The sequence below is a fragment of the Erythrolamprus reginae genome, chromosome 11 (genome assembly GCF_031021105.1).
Source record: "Erythrolamprus reginae isolate rEryReg1 chromosome 11, rEryReg1.hap1, whole genome shotgun sequence".
NCBI lineage: Eukaryota > Metazoa > Chordata > Lepidosauria > Squamata > Dipsadidae > Erythrolamprus > Erythrolamprus reginae.
The window spans coordinates 3,333,536-3,351,431 of NC_091960.1; the positions used below are offsets into that span (position 1 = coordinate 3,333,536).

Consider the following 17,896-nt stretch of genomic DNA (forward strand, 5'->3'; position numbering starts at 1 on the left):
AGTAATATTCCAAATTCTATTTTATTCCATTCCCAAATTCTATTCTATTTTGTTCTATTCTAATTCTATTTTAATTCTATTCTAATTCTATTCTACCCTATTCTAATTCTAATTCTATTCTGTTTCTATTCTACTAATATTCCAAATTCTATTCTATTCCATCCCTGAATTCTATTCTGTTTTGTTCTATTCTAATTCTATTCTGTTTCTATTCCAGTAATATTCCAAATTCTATTCTATTCCATTCCTGAATTCTATTCTATTCTGTTCTATTCTAATTCTAGTCCAAATTCTATTCTACCCTATTCTATTCTAATTCTATTCTGTTTCTATTCTACTAATATTCCAAATTCTATTCTATTCCATTCCTGAATTCTATTCTATTCCATTCCAATATCTATTTAATGCCTATCCCCCGCTTTGTGATTTTATGAGGGGCGACCTCTCACCTCCTCCACGCAAATGGCGCCACTCTCCGCCGGAAGCCGCCTTCCCCTTCCCGTCAGGGCGGCGCTCTTCCCCTTCTCTTCCGGTTCTCTCTCATTCCCAATCGCTCTTTCTCGTGGCGCAAGATGGCGGCGCCGGGCGCTTCTCCTCAGGCGACCGCGTCTTCTTCCTCCTTCCTGGGCTTCAGAGACAACTCAAAGGACCCCAGCCTGCTCCCTTCGCGGCGGGTGGGCGGCCGGGGCGCCCGGAACCGCAAGAAGGGCTGGAAGCGCTGGCGGGGCCCCGAGGCCAAGCTGGGCCGGGACCTCGGGGACTGGCTGGAGGAGCGGGTCTCGGAGCTGCGGCACTTAGGGTGAGGACTAGGGAGGCCGGGAGAGCCTTGCTTCCGAAAGGGGGGGGGCTCATAGGAGTAATAGAGCCTCCAGGTTTGGAGGCAGTCTACCCCGAGGGCCAGCCGGGGAGACTGCTTCTGCGCATGCGTGGAGGCCGAGAGTGGGGGGGGGGAAGGTGTGGAATTGCAGGTAGTCCTCGATTTACGACTGCCATGGAGCCCAACGTTCCTGGTTGCTAAGCGAGACATTCCTTAGGGATGTTTTGCTCCGTTCTTCAATCTTTCTCACCGCAGTTGTTAAGCGCATTAACTACCCTGATTTACCTTTAGTCGGGCAGTGGTTAAATGAAACCAACTTCCCCCGTTCGACTTAAATATAGAAGCATAGAAGATTGACAGCAGAAAAAGACCTCCTGGTCCATCTAGTCTGCCCTTCTACTATTTCCTGTATTTTATCTTAGGATGGATCTATGTTTATCCCAGGCATGTTTACATTCAGCTCCTGTGGATTGACCAACCACGTCTGCTGGAAGCTTGTTCCAAGTATCTACTAATATTTTCTCACATTGCTTGTCCGAAGGTCACAGAAGGGGCTCGCTTAACCCTGGGATCCAGCAAGGGTCATAAGTATGAGTTGGTCACCGGCATCCCAAATTTTGATCCTGTGCCGGTGGGGATTGCGGCAAGGCTTAATAGAAGTGTGAAAAGGGGTCCCGAGTCCCTTTTTGGAGTGCCATTGTAACTTGGAACGGTCGCTAAATGACCTGTTGTAAGTCAAGGACTGCCTGTACTGAGGGCTTCATGTGTCTTCATTTCATCAAGAAGTTCCCCCATCCCCAGAATATTAGAATTGGGAAGAAGAAGTCCGGCTTTTTTCCATTACTGAGAACTCAGGAATGTGTTAGTTCTTGATGAAAGGCCTATTTCTATATGTGTGTGTGTGTGTATTATACAATATATTTATAAATATATATTTCTCCCTAGAGGACCAGTGTCAGAAAAGCCAGATGAAAGCCTCTTCTTCGTAGATAAAAGCAATGAAGAACAAGGTGAGACGTTGCAACACAGTGGTGACGATGTTATCCATGCCAGGGGTCTCCAACCTTGGCATCTTTTAAGCCTGGAGGACTTCAGCTCCCAGAATTCCCCAGCCAGGGAAGCGTGTTAAAACAATTTTTAAAAAGCATGTTATTTTTAGTAAAAGCATAATAAAGGGTAGTTGGCTACAGCTGGGCTTTAGTGGGCAAATCGAGTTTTTGACAAGGGACTTTGGAGGCAGAGCACAGTAAGGGGAAAAGACTCACCTGGACTCTTACCTGGTGAGATGGATGCTTCTGGGTTCGTTTTCTGACTACATTCTTGTTCCAGGTCAGAAAGAGCAACCAGCCAAAGGGAAACCACTGAAGATCGACTTGATCCTACAGCCTGATTCCAAGGTCCCTCCGCCCAAAGAGTTGAGTTTTTCATTGTGAGGTGGGGGGTGGGGAACCCGACATCTTCATTCCTTTCCAGAATCTCTCTCTGTCACATTTTGGGGGGCAAGGATGTTCGATTCACGGAAGGACAGTATAGGGCAGAAGAATGGGCCTTGTTTCAATGAATTTGTATGTCTCTTCTTGCAGTTTTAATAGTCCAGGGCAGCTGAAAAAATGAAGAAAATAACCAATCACCTGGTTCCTTTTGTCTTTGTCATCTTGTTAAAATATTCAGATTCCATTTCTGAGTTTTTGCTATGTTGGAAGATTGCCGTCGTTCTTCCCTTCTCCCTTGCCAGCTGCCCTGATCCCCCAAAAATTTCAGTATAACTTACTGGAATAAATGGAATACTTTTGGATTGCCCAGTGCCATCTTTGAAACCTTCAGTTGATTTCCTGTGATTTTATGGCTCAGCAGTGGGTGCGAATTATACCATTTTAACTCGTTTTGAACCACATCGAGCTGTCCGACCTAAACCCTGCCTGCTTCCTCCTCCAGCATCCTTTCGTATCAAGTCCCCAACGGTCGGAAGTTGAAACGGAAACAGCGACTCTGGGAGAAGCTGGCCGAAAAGGGGCTGGTGCCCCGAAAAGAACGGCTCCTTCATCAGAGGTTACAAAACCCTCCCAAAGCCAAGGCAGCCGGAGCAGACAGCGGGACCGATCCCTCCAGGGAGTTCTACGACATTTGGGCAGATTCAAGTAAGCCTTTCTTCGTTCAACTGATAGCCATAGAATGAATGATAGTTCAAGTTGGTTGAAATTGGAATGAAATGAAATACTTCTCAGACTGGCCCAAAGTTTGATTGCTTGCTTTCCTGCCTAAGACAGGACTAGAACTCCCAGTCTCCTGGTGATTGGCCCCAAGTCACTCCGCCATCTTTGATGCCTAAGGTGGGACTAGAATTTTCCGTCTCCTGGTGATTGGCCCCAAGTCACCTAGCCATCTTTGATGCCTAAGGTGGGACTAGAATTTTCTGTCCCCTGGTGATTGGCCCCAAGTCACCTAGCCATCTTTGATGCTTAAGGCGGGACTAGAATTTTCTGTCTCCTGGTGATTGGCCCAGAGTCACCCAGCCATCTTTGATGCCTAAGGCGGGACTGGAATTCCCAGTCTCCTGGTGATTGGCCCAGAGTCACCCAGCCATCTTTGATGCCTAAGCCGGGACTAGAATTTTCTGTCTCCTGGTGATTGGCCCCAAGTCAATCAGCCATCTTTGATGCCTAAGGCAGGACTAGAATTTTCTGTCTCCTGGTGATTGGCCCAAGTCACTCAGCCATCTTTGATGCCTAAGGCGGGACTGGAATTCCCAGTCTCCTGGGGATTGACCATAGACAAAATAATAATTCAAATCAGTTGAAATCGGGAGTGAAGTGAAAAACGTGTGTGAGTGATTCAAAGTCACCCAACCGGCTTTCCTGCTTAAGGCAGGACTTGAATTCATTTCTGGACTGGTGCCTTAACCACTAGACCAAACTGCCTCTCGTTTTTCTTGCCATCAGACCCTCTCGACAAAGCTCTAGCTGGGCAGGACGCCTTTTTCCTGGAACAAACCAAGAAGCAGCCTGTGAAGGTAAGCGCTGGGCCTGTTCCATAGCGGGAGGTGGGACGGGCCTGCAGGCCTGAGCCTCACGTCCAGGCCTGTTTCCTCCAGCGTCCTGACCGGCTGAAGAAGACGCCCTCCGAGCTGCCAGCCATGGAGATCATCTCCCCAGGAGGGTCTTACAATCCCAGCTTCCAGTCTCACCAGGTAATTGGCGATGCGTGGTGAATTTCCCTGAAGGCAGGGAGGTTTATTATTATTATTATAGTATTATTTTATTCACAAAAAACAGTAATATGCTAGTCTTCGGAGAGGGGCGGCATACAAATCTAATAAATAATAATAATAATAATAATGCTGGATTTCATATCACAATATCACAAGTTGAACACTTCCCAAGTATCTAGGACTGTGTGTTATTGTATGATGCGCACAGATCCAAGTACGGTGGCTTTTTGCAACTGACAGGTTGTCATTTTGTCAATGTTTATTGTTTTCAAATTCAATTCAATTTATTAGATTTGTATGCCGCCTCCCTCCGCAGACTCGGGGCGGCTCACAACAACAATAACACAATATATAACAAATCTAATAATTAAAAGTCATTTAAAAACCCTTATTAAAAGGGGGTTTTGGCTGAGGTCTTTTGGCACAGCACCCAGAGTGCCGATTGCCACTGGGACCACCTGTACTGGTTTATGCCAGAGTCGTCGTAGTTCGATTTTAAGTTTCTGATATTGGCTAAATTTTTCTTGTTGTTTCTCATCAATTCCACTGTCACCAGTTATGGTGAAATCCACACTTTTTTCTTTTCCACAATCATGAGGTCCGGTGTATTGTGTCCCAAAACCTTGTCAGATTGAATTCGAAAGTCTAAAGTATTTTGGCACAATTGTTTTCGACTACTTTCTCAGGTTTATGATCCCACCCGTTCTTTACCACTAGTAGGTGGTAGTTGTGGCACAGATTCCAATGAAGCATCTGGGCCACGTAGTTCTGCCTCTGTTTGGGGTCTGTCTGGGCGATTTTCTTGCAGCTGCTGAGGATGTGATCAACTGATGATCAATTTCATCACTTCTATTATTATTGTTTTGTTTTATTTTCCTCCTCTGGCACTTTGAAATCCCGTGTGATCCATTGAGGTGGATTTCACGCAGATGGGGAGCTTGCTGAGGTCCCCGTGGGGGGCTCACTGGGTTTCTCTTCTTCTCCCCCCTCCCCCCCCAGGCATTGCTCTTCGAGGCCTTTGAAGCTGAGCTGGTGAGGCAGAAGGCAGAGGAGAGGCTGCAGCGCCAGTTGAATTTCCCCACCGCTGCCGAAGCCCCCACCCAGGTAAGCGCAAGGAGGCCCCAGTCTCGAACAAGGGCTGGAGTCTCTCCTGAATTCTGCTTGGGATAGAATCATTCATAGAGGAGATTACATGATCGAAACATTTAAATATGTTAAAAGGTTAAATAAGGTCCAGGAGGGAAGTGTTTTTAATAGGAAAGTGAACCCAAGAACAAGGGGACACAATCTGAAGTTAGTTGGGGGAAAGATCAGAAGCAACGGGAGAAAATATTGACTGTAAGAGTTGTAGTTGCTTGGAACAAACTTCCAGCAGACGTGGTTGCTCAATCCACAGGAACTGAATTGAAACATGCCTGGGATAAACATAGATCCATCCTAAGATAAAATACAGGAAATAGTATAAGGGCAGACTAGATGGACCATGAGGTCTTTTTCTGCCGTCAGTCTTCTATGTTTCTACAATGATTGGAGGAAGGACTTTCCCGCGGTTGGGGAGGGGTGGTAGTGTCACAATTCCGATGGGATCAGCAGGGTTGGCCCGTTTGGAGAGCGCATGGCATGGACAAGATGGTATATCAGTGGAAACATAGAAGCATAGAAGATTGACAGCAGAAAAAGACCTCCTGGTCCATCTAGTCTGCCCTTATACTATTTCCTGTATTTTATCTTATTTATTTTATCTTATCCCAGGCATGTTTATATTCAGTGACTGTGGATTGACCACCCACGTCTGCTGGAAGTTTGTTCCAAGCATCTACAACTCTTTCGGTCAAATAATATTTTCTCACGTTGCTTCTGATCTTTCCCCCAACTGACCTCAGATTGTGCCCCTTTGTTCTTCGGTTCACTTTCCTATTAAAAACACTTCCCTCCTGAACAGTGGTTCTCAACCTGGGGGTCGGGGCCCCTTTGGGGGGTCGAACGACCGTTTCAGAGGGGTCACCTAAGACCATGGGAAAAAACACATTTCCCCTGGTGTTAGGAACTAAAGCTTCTATTCTGGCGCCTTGGGACCAGTGTTCCCTCTAATTTTTTGGGGGGTGGGCGGAAAAGTATAGTGTCTGAGCGGCAGTCCCTTCGGGTCTGGGCAGCCCAGAAATAATAATAAAATTTCCCTCTCGGCTTCTGGGCAGGTTTGGAAAACTCTTGAGTTGATGATGATTTTTAAGTGAGCGATTGCTCACTGCTCAGCTTAGAGGGAACTATGCTTGGGACATATTTTTACAATCCGACCAATCAGGCGTTTACAGTGGGGGTTATCCTTCCGACCTTCCTGCCAATCGGTTTAAAGCTCTGTTGGGAGAATTGGCGCTAGACTTATGGTTGGGGGTCACCACAACATGAGGAACTGTATTAAGGGGTCGCGACATTAGAAAGGTTGAGCAACCACTGCTCCTGGACCTTATTTAACCCTTTAACCTATTTAAATGTTTCGATCATGTCCCCCCTTTTCCTTCTGTCCTCCAGACTCTACAGATTGAGTTCATGAAGTCTTTCCTGATACGTTTTATGCTTAAGACCTTCCACCATTCTTGCAGCCCGTCTTTGGACTCAGGGAGACCCAGGCCCGCTTAAATCTGGTGGTAGAGTGGACGTGGGCCTGGTTCCCTTTCATCTCTTCTCCTCTCCTGCCCTCTCCCCAGGAGTCAGTGTTTCAGGAACAATGCGAGGGCCTCATGGAAGAGGAGTCGGAGGGCGAGGAAGGGCAGGGCAGCCCACCAAGGCCCCTGGAGGAGGAGGGGGAGGAGGCTCTGCAGGCCATCTCGGACGAGGCCTCCCGTCCCCTAACAGCGACGGCGGCCAGAGAGAAGAAAACAGAACAGCAGCGGAAGAAAGAAAAAGCCGCCAAAAAATTGGTGAGTTTGGAGACTTTGGGGCAAGGGAATCTGCTTTTGCACAGCCTCAGTTTCTAGAAGGGTTAAGACTACAACCCCCCTGGTTCCCAGCCCTGGTGAGGGTTGCGGTTCCGTCTTTCCGAGCGGTTCAGAAGCAGTGTTTCCATGACGGCAGACGAAACCGTCCGAAAGTGGAACAGCCGTTCGGGTTGGTGCCTTTCCCACTGGGGGAGAAAATCCATATTCCTTGGCCCTCTGTGCACCATGGGTTTTGTCTTTGGGACCATTGTCTGCCTCATGTATCCCAGCGGCCGGTCAGGCCCCACAGAGTCGGCCTTCTCCAGGTCCCGTCCGCCAGACAATGTCATCTGGTGGGGCCTTAGGGGGAAGAGCCTTCTCTCTGGTGGCCCCAGCCCTCTGGAACGAACTCCCTCCGGAGATACGTACCACCTCCCTCCCTCCTGATCTTTCGTAAAGCTCTGAAGACCCACCTCTGCCGGCGGGCATGGGGGGCTGTGAGCCATGAGACTGTATAGGGAGTTTTAACACTTTTAGCAATCTATATCTTTTAAAGTAAATTCGATTTCTTTTATGTATTGTTGTATTTATAATATTGTACGCTGCCCTGAGTCGCATTCTGCCGCACGAATCCCAGCAACCAGTTAGGTCCCACAGAGTGGATCTTCTCCGGGTCCCGTCAACTAAACAATGCCACTTGGCAGGACCCAGGGGAAGAGCCTTCTCTGTGGCGGCCCCGACTCTGGAACCAGCTCCCCCCAGAGATTAGAATTGCCCCCACCGTCCTCGCCTTTCGTAAGCTGCTTAAAACCCACCTCTGCCGTCAGGCATGGGGGAACTGAGATCCTCTTTGGCCTTTACAATTCTATGCATGTATGTATGTATGTTTGTTTTTTTATATTAATGGGTTTTTAATCATTTTTAGTATTAGATTACTATTGTACACTGCTTTATTGTTGCTGTTAGCCGCCCTGAGTCTCCGGAGAGGGGCAGCATACAAATCCAATCAATCAATCAATTAAAATAAAATAAAATAAAACAAACAAACAAACATATATAAATAAAAATATAAATATATATAAAAAATAAGTAAATAAAATAAAGAAACATACGGGACATGGCCCTAATGGCCAGATTCCATGAAGGTCATGTGTCGAGGACTCCCTGTGAAGTTAAGAGGGCCGGTCTGGGCCACAAATCGGAGTTCTCTTGTTGTAGAAGTCGTGGTCACTTTTTATGAGGTTTCGGGCTTGTTGGTCCTTTTTCTGCCCTGGAGAAGGCCAGCGTGAGCCAAGCAGAACGGATTCCCGGTTGCTTAAATCAGCCCCCAACACCTGCTTGGAAATAATTCACAGCTCTTTATTATTTTTATTTTTTTATTATTGCAATTTATAAGCTGCCCGGACTCTGCGTGGCGAACAACGATATAAAACCAAGTACCCTTTAATACTAAAACATCAATATCCATTCTGCTGGGGTGTGTGTGTGTGTGGCTTTGTTGCTATTGCAAATGAGCAATCCGGGCACCGGATTCTAATCCTGTTCACTTTGAGGAAGGCAGGAAACAAGCACCGGCGCTTCTTTTCCCTTGGGTCTTGCCGGTCTGGCATGTTGCGTGAAGGGCATGGCAGGGATTCCTTTCCCAAGCTCTCCTCGTTGCCCTTGAAGCCACAATGCCAACCTTCCGGGGGCCCTCACCAACCGGCACTTGTTTAGCCTCTCTGCCGAGGATGTGGTGGCTCACAGAACGGCCGCCATCTGGCCCAGCCTCGCGCTGCCATCTGCTCCCTCTGTCAGCTCTGCAGAAGCGAGGGGGATGCCAGCTCGCGGAGGGCGGCTGGACCCACTCAGACCGAGCCTGGCACGCCGGCAAGGGGGTAGGAAGATAGGAAAGGCCCTTGATTGATTGATTGATTGATTGAAACATAGAGGACTGACGGCAGAAAAAGACCTCCTGGTCCATCTAGTCTGCCCTTATACTATTTCCTGTATTTTATCTTACGATGGATATATGTTTATATCCATTGCATGTTTAAATTCAGTTACTGTGGATTTACCAACCACGTCTGCTGGAAGTTTGTTCCAAGGATCTACTACTCTTTCAGTAAAATAATATTTTCTCATGTTGCTTTTGGTCTTTCCCCCAACTAACTTCAGATTGTGTATTTATTTATTTCTTTATTTATCTATCTATTTATTTAATTTGTATGCCGCCCCTCTCCGCAGACTCGGGGCGGCTCACAGCAACAAAAAGCAATATATAATATAAATTCAATAATTAGAAAGCTAAAAACCCATAATTTAAAAAACATGCACACAACATACCATACATAAACTATATAGGCCTGGGGAAGTTGTCTCAGTTCCCCCAAGCCTGACGGCAGAGGTGGGTTTTAAGGAGTTTACGAAAGGCAAAGAGGGTGGGGGCAGTTCTAATCTCAGAGGGGAGCTGGTTCCAGAGGGTCGGGGCCGCCACAGAGAAGGCTCTTCCCCTGGGACCTGCCAAACGACGTTGTTTAGTCGACGGGACCCGGAGAAGGCCGACTCTGTGGGACCCAGCCGGTCGCTGGGATTCGTGCGGCAGAAGGCGGTCCCGGAGATATTCTGGCCCGATGCCATGAAGGGCTTTATAGGTCAAAACCTTGCAGCCCCCCCCCCCCCCTGCGGTGCCCTTGAACTCACCCTCCCTTTCCCGCTGCTTCTCCCCCCCCCCTTTGGTACAGAAATCCCGCGAGCTCTCCGAGAAGGCCGCCCGGCTCAGGAAGCAGGAGCTCTTTCAGTTGAAATCCATCCGGCTGCAGCTGAGACAGCGGGAGGCCGAGCTCCAGCGCCGGAAGCAGAGGCGGGAAGCCAAGCGGAAATTGGAAGCGGTCAAGCCCAAACGGCTGGGCAGGCTCAAGTAAGTAAGAGGCTGAAACTCCCTCCGGCCCCCTTGAAGAAGGTTGCAGGAACAGGGGAGGTCTACTCTAGCGAAGGGAAGGACCAGGGATGACACGACAGCAGGGTTCCAATATTTGAGGGGCTGCCCCAAAGAAGAGGGGGGGGGGTCAGCTGTCCCCCCCCAAACTTCCTTGAAGGAAAATCTATGGAGATTCTCTTGTTATTATTGTTATTATTTTTATTATTATTTATTTATTTATTAAATTTGTATGCCGCCCCTCTCCCAGACTCGGGGCGGCTCACAACAGCAACAGAAAACAATATATAATACAAATTCAATAATTAGAAAGCTAAAAACCCATAATTTTTTTAAAAAAACCATGCACACAACATGCCATGCATCAACAGTACAGGCCTGGGGAAGATATTTCAGTTCCCCCATGCCTGACGGCAGAGGTGGGTTTTAAGGAGTTTGCGGAAGGCAAGGAGGGTGGGGGCGGTTCTAATCTCAGGGGGGAGCTGGTTCCAGAGGGTCGGGGGCCGACACAGAGAAGGCTCTTCCCCTGGGACCCGCCAAATGACATTGTTTATTATTATTTGAATAGATGCACACATAACACAAACAAACACACAGCAAACTTTTTGGGGCATTTGTAACCATGTTTCTGCCAGAAGCCGTCATCAGATGTATACTGCTCAAAAAAAATAAAGGGAACCCTTCAACAACACAATATTAACTCCAAGTAAATCAAACTTCTGTGATATCAAAGTGTCCACTTAGGGAGCAACACTGATTGACAATGGGGGAGCATGATGGGGTGTGTGTGTGATTGATCGCTTAGCAACAGATCCCACACACACACCCCTCTTACATCCTGTCCCCGCCCTCCCCATCTTTTTATTGGCCCGCAGTGTTTGGTATTTGACTTCTAGCTTTTGTATTGGTTTTACCTTTTAAAGATTGCAAGCCGCCCAGAGTCACACCCGTGGTGAGACCGAGGCAGCTAATAAATTTTGCAAATAAAAGAAATAAATGAGAGCAGGCAGGGGCTACGGGCCCAGAGGGAGAAGAAGCGGGCGGCAGGAAGGAAACCTGGCCCGCCTGGTTCCCAGCAAGGCCTCGCTCTTTTCCCGCCAGGTACCAAGAGCCTGATGTGGACGTGCAGTTGAGCAGTGAACTGGCAGAGTCCTTGAGGACGCTCCGGGTAAGCGGCGGTTCGGCTTTTTTGGCACGGCAGAGAATCGGCCCGGTTTATTTATTTATTTATTTATCTATTTATTTATTTATCTATTTATTTATCTATCTCTTTATTTATCTATTTATTTATCTATTCATTTATCTATCTATTTATTCATTTATCTATTCATTTATCTATCTATTTATTCATTTATCTATTCATTTATCTATCTATTTATTCATTTATCTATCTATTTATTCATTTATCTATCTATTTATTTATTTATTTATTTATCTATTCATTTATCTGTCTGTCTGTCTGTCTATCTAATCTATCTATCTATCTATCTATCTATCTATCTATCTATCTATCTATCTATCTATCTATCTATCTATCTATCTATCTATCTATCTATCTATTGGATTTGTATGCCGCCCCTCTCCAGAGACTTGGGGCAGCTAACAGCAACATGAAACAGCATATAACAATAATCCAATACTAAAAACAGTTAAAAACCCATTATTATAAAAAACCAAACATACATACAGACATACCATGCATAAAATTGTAAAGGCCTAGGGGGAAAGTGTATCTCAGTTCCCCCATGCCTGGCGGCACAGGTGGGTTTTAAGCAGCTTACGAAAGGCAAGGAGGGTGGGGGCAATTCTGATCTCTGGGGGGGAGTTGGTTCCAGAGGGCCGGGGCCGCCACAGAGAAGGCTCTTTCCCGGTTGGTGTCCCTGCCACCTTCCCTTCTGCTTCAGGCCCCCTCTGTAGATCTCCCTTGGGTGAATTCAGTCCTTCTCGGCCCTGCGCTAGCTATGGCTTTAAATGAGCTTAAATATAACCGAGGTTGTGTTTGTGCTCTTCCTCTCTCTCCCCCCGCCCCTCCCTTGGTGTCCGATGATGAGACCCATCCTTGCGCTCGGAGAATTTGCAGCCGCCGTGGCTGGGAATGTGAAGGACCCCAGGGGAACCCCTGGTCCTACCGAGTGGGTGAGGATCAGGGAACTGAGGCACCTCTCCAGCCACCCCCTTCCTTCTTCCCTTTTCCGTCGGTTTACTCATTTAGCAGATTAGATTAGATTAGATTTATTGGATTTATATGCCGTCCCTCTCCGCAGACTCGGGGCGGCTCACAACAATGGCAAAAACAGTACATAGTGACAAATCTAATATTTACCAATCTAATTACGGTTTTAGGTTAAAAAATGCATAAAAGCAACCCCAATATATATAAAAAACAAGCACACAATCAATCAAACACCAAACACCATGGGCAAGGGGGAGATGTTTCAATTCCCCCATGCCTGACGGCAGAGGTGGATTTTAAGGAGTTTACGAAAGGCAAGGAGGAGGGTGGGGGCAATCGTAATCTCTGGGGGGAGCTGGTTCCAGAGGGTCGGAGCCACCACAGAGAAGGCTCTTCCCCTGGGTCCCGCCAGACGACATTGCTTAGTCGACGGGACCCGGAGAAGGCCAACTCTGTGGGACCTAACCGGTCGCGGGGATTCCTCCCCCCCTCCCCCCAAAACATAAGTTTAAAAGCACAATTATATTCCCAGCGTGCAAATATGAAAACCGCTCTGTTTACAACTTCAAAAGCAGAACTATTTGTATAGTCGGCGCGCGATGGAATTGCAAACAAACTCTGTGGGATTCCCTTCACATGGGGCTCGAAAGGGTCTTTTGAAAGAAGAAGCATGAAGGATTCTTCCCTTCTACCACGGCTCAGATGCTCCAAGGGGAAGGAAACAATGTCGTTTGGCGGGCCCCAGGGGAAGAGCCTTCTCTGTGGCGGCCCCGGCCCTCTGGAATCAACTCCCCCCAGAGATTAGAACGGCCCCCACCCTCCTTGTCTTTCGCAAATTACTCAAGACCCACCTTTGTCGCCAGGCATGGGGGAGTTAGGATATTCCTTCCCCTAGGCCATTACAAGTTATGCATGGTATGTTTGTGTGTATGTCTGGTTTTTATAAATAAGGGTTTTTAGTTGTTTTATTAATTGGATTGTTACATGCTGTTTTTATCGTTGTTGTTAGCTGCCCCGAGTCTACGGAGAGGGGCGGTATACAAATCCAATTAATAATAATAATAATAATAATAATAAATGCCAGATTAACCACTTGGCGGTATTGCAGCTTTATCTATTCCAGCGATGGCAAACCTATGGCGTGGGGGCCACAGGTGGCACGCGGAGCCATATCTGCTGGCACTCGAGCCGTTGTCCTAGCTCAGCTCTAATATGCATGTGGGTGCCGGCCAGCTGATTTTTGGCTCGCACAGAGGCTCTGGGAGGTCGCTTTTGGCTTCCAGAGAGCCTCCAGAGGGATGGGGAGGGCGTTTTTACCCTCCCCTGACTCCAAGGAAGCCTATGGAGCCTGGGAAGGACGAAACACGAGCCTACTGGGCCCACCAGAAGTTGGGAAACAGGCCATTTTCAGCCTCCAGGGAGGACGGGGTAAGCTGTTTTTGCCCTCCCCAGGCACTGAATTATGGGTTTGAGCACTCGCGCCTGCACGATAGCACACATGCACACTCAGATTTTGCCAGCATGGCCACTCCTCCTTCCGCTTCCGCCCAGGTGGGTGGGCAAAGGATGGCCTTGAACCCCTTGAAAGGATGATTTTTGGCTGCATCTCGTCCCTCATGAAACTCATCCCTTTTAACATCCCCAACGTCTGCACCGGCTTGACTCCTCCTTGGAGCCCTTGCCTTGCAGCTGGGCTCTTTGTTCCCTCCCCAGCCTCCCACCCTGGCAGATCCTGAGAAAATTCACTCTTACCTCAACCGAGCAGGAAGCCACCTCTCTCCGCTTGCACCCGAGGAGCTGAGATGGCGTGAAAAGTTCTATTTGGGTCTCTTCCGGATGTGTCGGGGGGGGGAGGAGAGTGAGGGGTTTTATTTCCCCCTCCCTTCACTCCTTTTTTCCTTTTAATAAGCTATTGTGGCCTGGAAAGTTTGGCCTTCCCCACCACGTCTGGTTTGGGCCGTTGTGGTCCAAAGATGTTGCTGTGAGGCTGGAATATAGGGAGTCCTCGACTTACGACGCTTCGCTTAGTGACCGAAGTGACCACGGCCCTGAAAAAAGGGACTTACGACCCTTTGTCGCACTTAAGTACCTTTGCATCATCCCCCTGGTCGCCTGCTTTACATTCGGATGCTTGGCAGTTGACTCCCATTTATGACGGTTGCCGCATCTTTTTGCAACCTTGAGGCCAGCGAAGTCAGGGAGGAAACCAGTTTTGTTTAACAACTGTGTTATTATTAACTTAACAACCGCAGTGGTTCACTTAACAACTGTTAGCAACAGACATTTTGGGCTCAGTTGTGGTTGTAGGTCAAGGAGTGCCTGTACTGTAAATTGGATTTATTTCTTTCCTTCGTTCCTTCCTTCCTTCCTTCCTTCCTTCCTTTCTTCTTCTTTCTTTCTTTCTTTCTTCCCTTCCTCCCCCTCCCTTTTTTCTTCTTGCCTCCCTCCTCTTTCCTTCCTTTCTTCTTCCTCCCTTCCTTTCCTTCCTTCCTTCCTCTTTCCTTTCTCCTTCCTTCCTTTCTCTTTCTTTCCTTCTTCCTTCCTTCCCTCCCTCTTTTTCTTTCTACTTCTCTCCCTCCCTCTCTTTATTTCCTTCCTTTTTTCTCCATCCATTCCTTTCTTTCTCCCTTCCTCCCTCTTTCTTTCTTTCTTCCCTCCCTCCCTCTTTTTCTTTCTATTTCTTCCCTCCCTCTCTTTCTTTCCTTCCTTCCTTTCTTCTCCATCCCTTCCTTCCTTCCTCTCTGAAGCCAAGGTGTGTCTTTGCCATCCCTGTCTCTGCTGTTGGGCATCCTAAGCTCATGTTGGCTCTCTCTCCCTCAGCCGGAAGGCAGCATCCTGAAGGACCGATTCAAGAGCTTACAGAGACGCAACATGATCGAACCCCGAGAGCGGGCCAAGTGAGTCTCTGGGATGGAGTGGCATGAGAAGCGGTGGGGAGGGGGTTTCTCCAATGCTGGTCCCCCAAAGCTTTGGCTTTTCCCTCCATCTTCTAGCCAGGAGACGCCCTTTCTTGTCCTCAGAAATGATCTCGTGGGTCATTTCTCTGACCAGCTGCTCTCTTCTTTCTAGTAGGAAGTACAAGGTGTGACCCCTTGCACCAGGGGTCCCCGAACTTAGCAACTTTAAGAATTTGGTTTTCCAGATGGGAGGTACTACACCTCCTATAATCCACAGCGCACTTCGGAGCCCTGGTTCCATGGGGTCCCCAAAACTGGCCACTTTAAGCTATGCCGGCTGGAGAATTCTGGGAGTTGAAGTCCACAAGTCTTAAAAGTTTGCCAAGTTTGTAGACCTCTGCCTGACCTCTGCAGCCATGGCCATAGCTGGAGCTTCTTCATATTTTAATTTTTTAAATTTTATTTCTCACAAATTTTGAACCACCCATAGAGACATAGATGATTCTGATAACGTGATTTCTTCCTTACCCAGGTTCAAAAGAAAATACCGACTTAAATACGTGGAGAAGCGAGCTTTCCGCGAGATCACGTAAGTTTCTTAGGGGCTGGGAAGAGCTCTGGTCAGACTGGCTGACCGGTCTGGTTGGATTGAAGCAAGCCAGGGTAGCAGGCTGCTATAAGGCTGTCTTTCCCAAGGCTGGGGGCCTTTGGGACGGATTACAACTCCCATCAGGAGCAGCCGTCGTGTGCTTATGGGCTTTCCCCTTTGTTCCTCTTACATCTGAAGTTAAGAAACCCACACAACTCCCAATGACCGGTTAGGTCCGACAGAGTTGGCCTTCTCCGGGTCCCGTCGACTAAGCAATGCCATCTGGTGGGACCGAGGGGAAGAGCCTTCTCTGTGGTGGCCCCGGCCCTCTGGAATCAACTCCCCCTGGAGATTAGAACTGCCCCACCCCCCTTGCCTTTCGCAAACTCCTAAAACCCCATCTATGTCGCCAGGCTATGATTTATGTATGGTTTGCTTGGGTTGTATGATTAATTTTTATGATAAGGGTTTTAATCTGTTTTTAATATTGGATTTGTACATTGTGTATTGTGTTGTGAGCTGCCCTTAATCTTCGGAGAGGGGCGGCATACAAATCTAATTAATAATAATAATAATAATAATAATAATAATAATAATAATAATAATAATAATAATAGTAGTTGTTGTTGTTGTTGTTGTTGTTGTTAACTGCTTTTGGGAGGCCTGATCCTGAAATCTGAAGCTGCTTAAAAGTCCTGGATCCCCCTAAGTTGTCAGTCTTAAAAAGGGGTGTTGTGTCCCAGCACTGAGCCCCCCCAGGAATCAGGTGTAGACCACCCGGTTTCAGTAGTAAAGGATTTACTTTGTAAAGTCTTTGCAAAATGCAATTAAAGTCTTTTAATGGCTTAGCCGAAATGCTCGGAGAGTCTTATCAGCTGGCTAGAACCTCATCTCGGTGGGTAATCCTATCACCCATTTCCTCCCACTTAGGACTGTATGACTGTCACTTGTTGCTTATGTCCTAAGATTTTTTTAATTAATATTGATTGTTTCTTCATTGCTTATTTGACCCCTGTGAGAATCAATCCAGGAGGGGAAGTGTTTTTAATAGGAAAGTGAACCCAAGAACAAGGGGACACAATCTGAAGTTAGTTGGGGGAAAGATGAAAAGCAACGTGAGAAAATATTATTTCACTGAAAGAGTAGTAGATCCTTGGAACAAACTTCCAGCAGACGTGGTAGATAAATCCACAGTAACTGAATTTAAACATGCCTGGGATAAACATATATCCATCTTAAGATAAAAATACAGCAAATAGTATAAGGGCAGACTAGATGGACCAGGAGGTCTTTTTCTGCCGTCAGTCTTCCATGTTTCTATGTTTCTATTAAGTGTTGTACCACATGATTCTTGACAAATGTCTCTTTTTCTTTTATGTACGCTGAGAGCATGTGCACCAAAGACAAATTCCTTGTGTGTCCAATCACACTTGGCCAATAAACATAGAAACATAGAAGACTGACGGCAGAAAAAGACCTCATGGTCCATCTAGTCTGCCCTTATACTATTTCCTGTATTTTATCTTAGGATGGATCTATGTTTATCCCAGGCAGGTTTAACATTCAGTGACTGTGGATTTATCTACCACGTCTGCTGGAAGTTTGTTCCAAGGATCTACTACTCTTTCAGTCAAATAATATTTTCTCATGTTGCTTTTGATCTTTCCCCCAACTAACTTCAGATTGTGTCCCCTTCTATTCTATTCTAATCATTGAGAGAAACTTACCACCACACCAAAGGACTCTTAGGGCGTCTTGGCACAGGATTAAAATCCAGTTGGGAATGCTTACCCCCTTATCTGACAACACCCCCCCCCCCCCCCCCAAGAGAGTTGAGGGTTTCTAGCCCCATCCAGGCTTGTTGGTTTTAACAATGACCTGGTGTATATCTATTTTTTCCTCCCGTTTCTCTCTGGCACTTCTCACTTTGGGGGAAGCGAGGGGTGAAAAGCGAAACTTCTAATTCCTTCGTATTTTTTGTCGTTTAATTATCCCACACCACACTCACCCCTTTCTTCTCTCGTCTTCTCTGCAGATTATAGAAGCGCGAAAATCAGCATCCTGAGATCTGTCGCGTGTTTCATTAAAACATTACAAAACCACACAACCTCAAGTCTGTTTGGTTCGATCCTTTCCCCTTTTTCTCTGGGTTATCCCCAACCACCCAGTCTCTTTTTCCTTGGCCTGGGTATCCGTGGGTCTGGCTGGAGGAGGGGTTTCCAATCGGGGGTGCTCGCAGCCCCTGGGTGGGGGGTTGTAACGATATTCCAGGGGGTGCGAAAACCTGGGTTTAGAAGTTTCAAAATTATTTATTTTATTTATTTATGAGATTTGCATGCCGCCCCTCTCCGAAGACTGGTGAGTATGTATAATTATATGC

The 17,896-nt window shown here is 47.1% G+C and overlaps 1 protein-coding gene across 2 annotated transcripts; it reads left to right on the top strand.

Moving 5' to 3' along the window:
* The first annotated feature begins 523 nt into the window (after window positions 1-523).
* On the top strand, window positions 524-17,623 carry NOP53 (NOP53 ribosome biogenesis factor). 2 transcript variants are annotated; one of them, XM_070764564.1, is made up of 13 exons: window positions 524-799; window positions 1,763-1,827; window positions 2,147-2,231; window positions 2,753-2,955; window positions 3,757-3,827; window positions 3,909-4,004; window positions 5,025-5,129; window positions 6,731-6,943; window positions 9,664-9,839; window positions 10,959-11,025; window positions 14,851-14,927; window positions 15,460-15,516; window positions 17,552-17,623. In XM_070764564.1, exons 1-13 carry the CDS (start codon window positions 573-575, stop codon window positions 17,556-17,558), a joined length of 1,449 nt encoding a protein of 482 aa, XP_070620665.1. In that variant the 5' UTR covers window positions 524-572; the 3' UTR covers window positions 17,559-17,623. The 2 variants fall into 2 exon arrangements, 1 of the variants encoding a protein (XP_070620665.1); XR_011560338.1 differs by lacking the exon at window positions 10,959-11,025 and having other exon boundaries at window positions 535-799.
* Window positions 17,624-17,896: the final 273 nt, after the last annotated feature.

Coding starts and splice junctions, on each gene's coding strand:
- NOP53 (XM_070764564.1), top strand. CDS start 573: ATGGCGGCGCCGGGCGCTTCTCCTCAGGCGACCGCGTCTTCTTCCTCC. Junction 9,840..10,958: donor AAACGGCTGGGCAGGCTCAA/GTAAGTAAGAGG, acceptor TTTTCCCGCCAG/GTACCAAGAGCCTGATGTGG. Junction 11,026..14,850: donor AGTCCTTGAGGACGCTCCGG/GTAAGCGGCGGT, acceptor TCTCTCCCTCAG/CCGGAAGGCAGCATCCTGAA.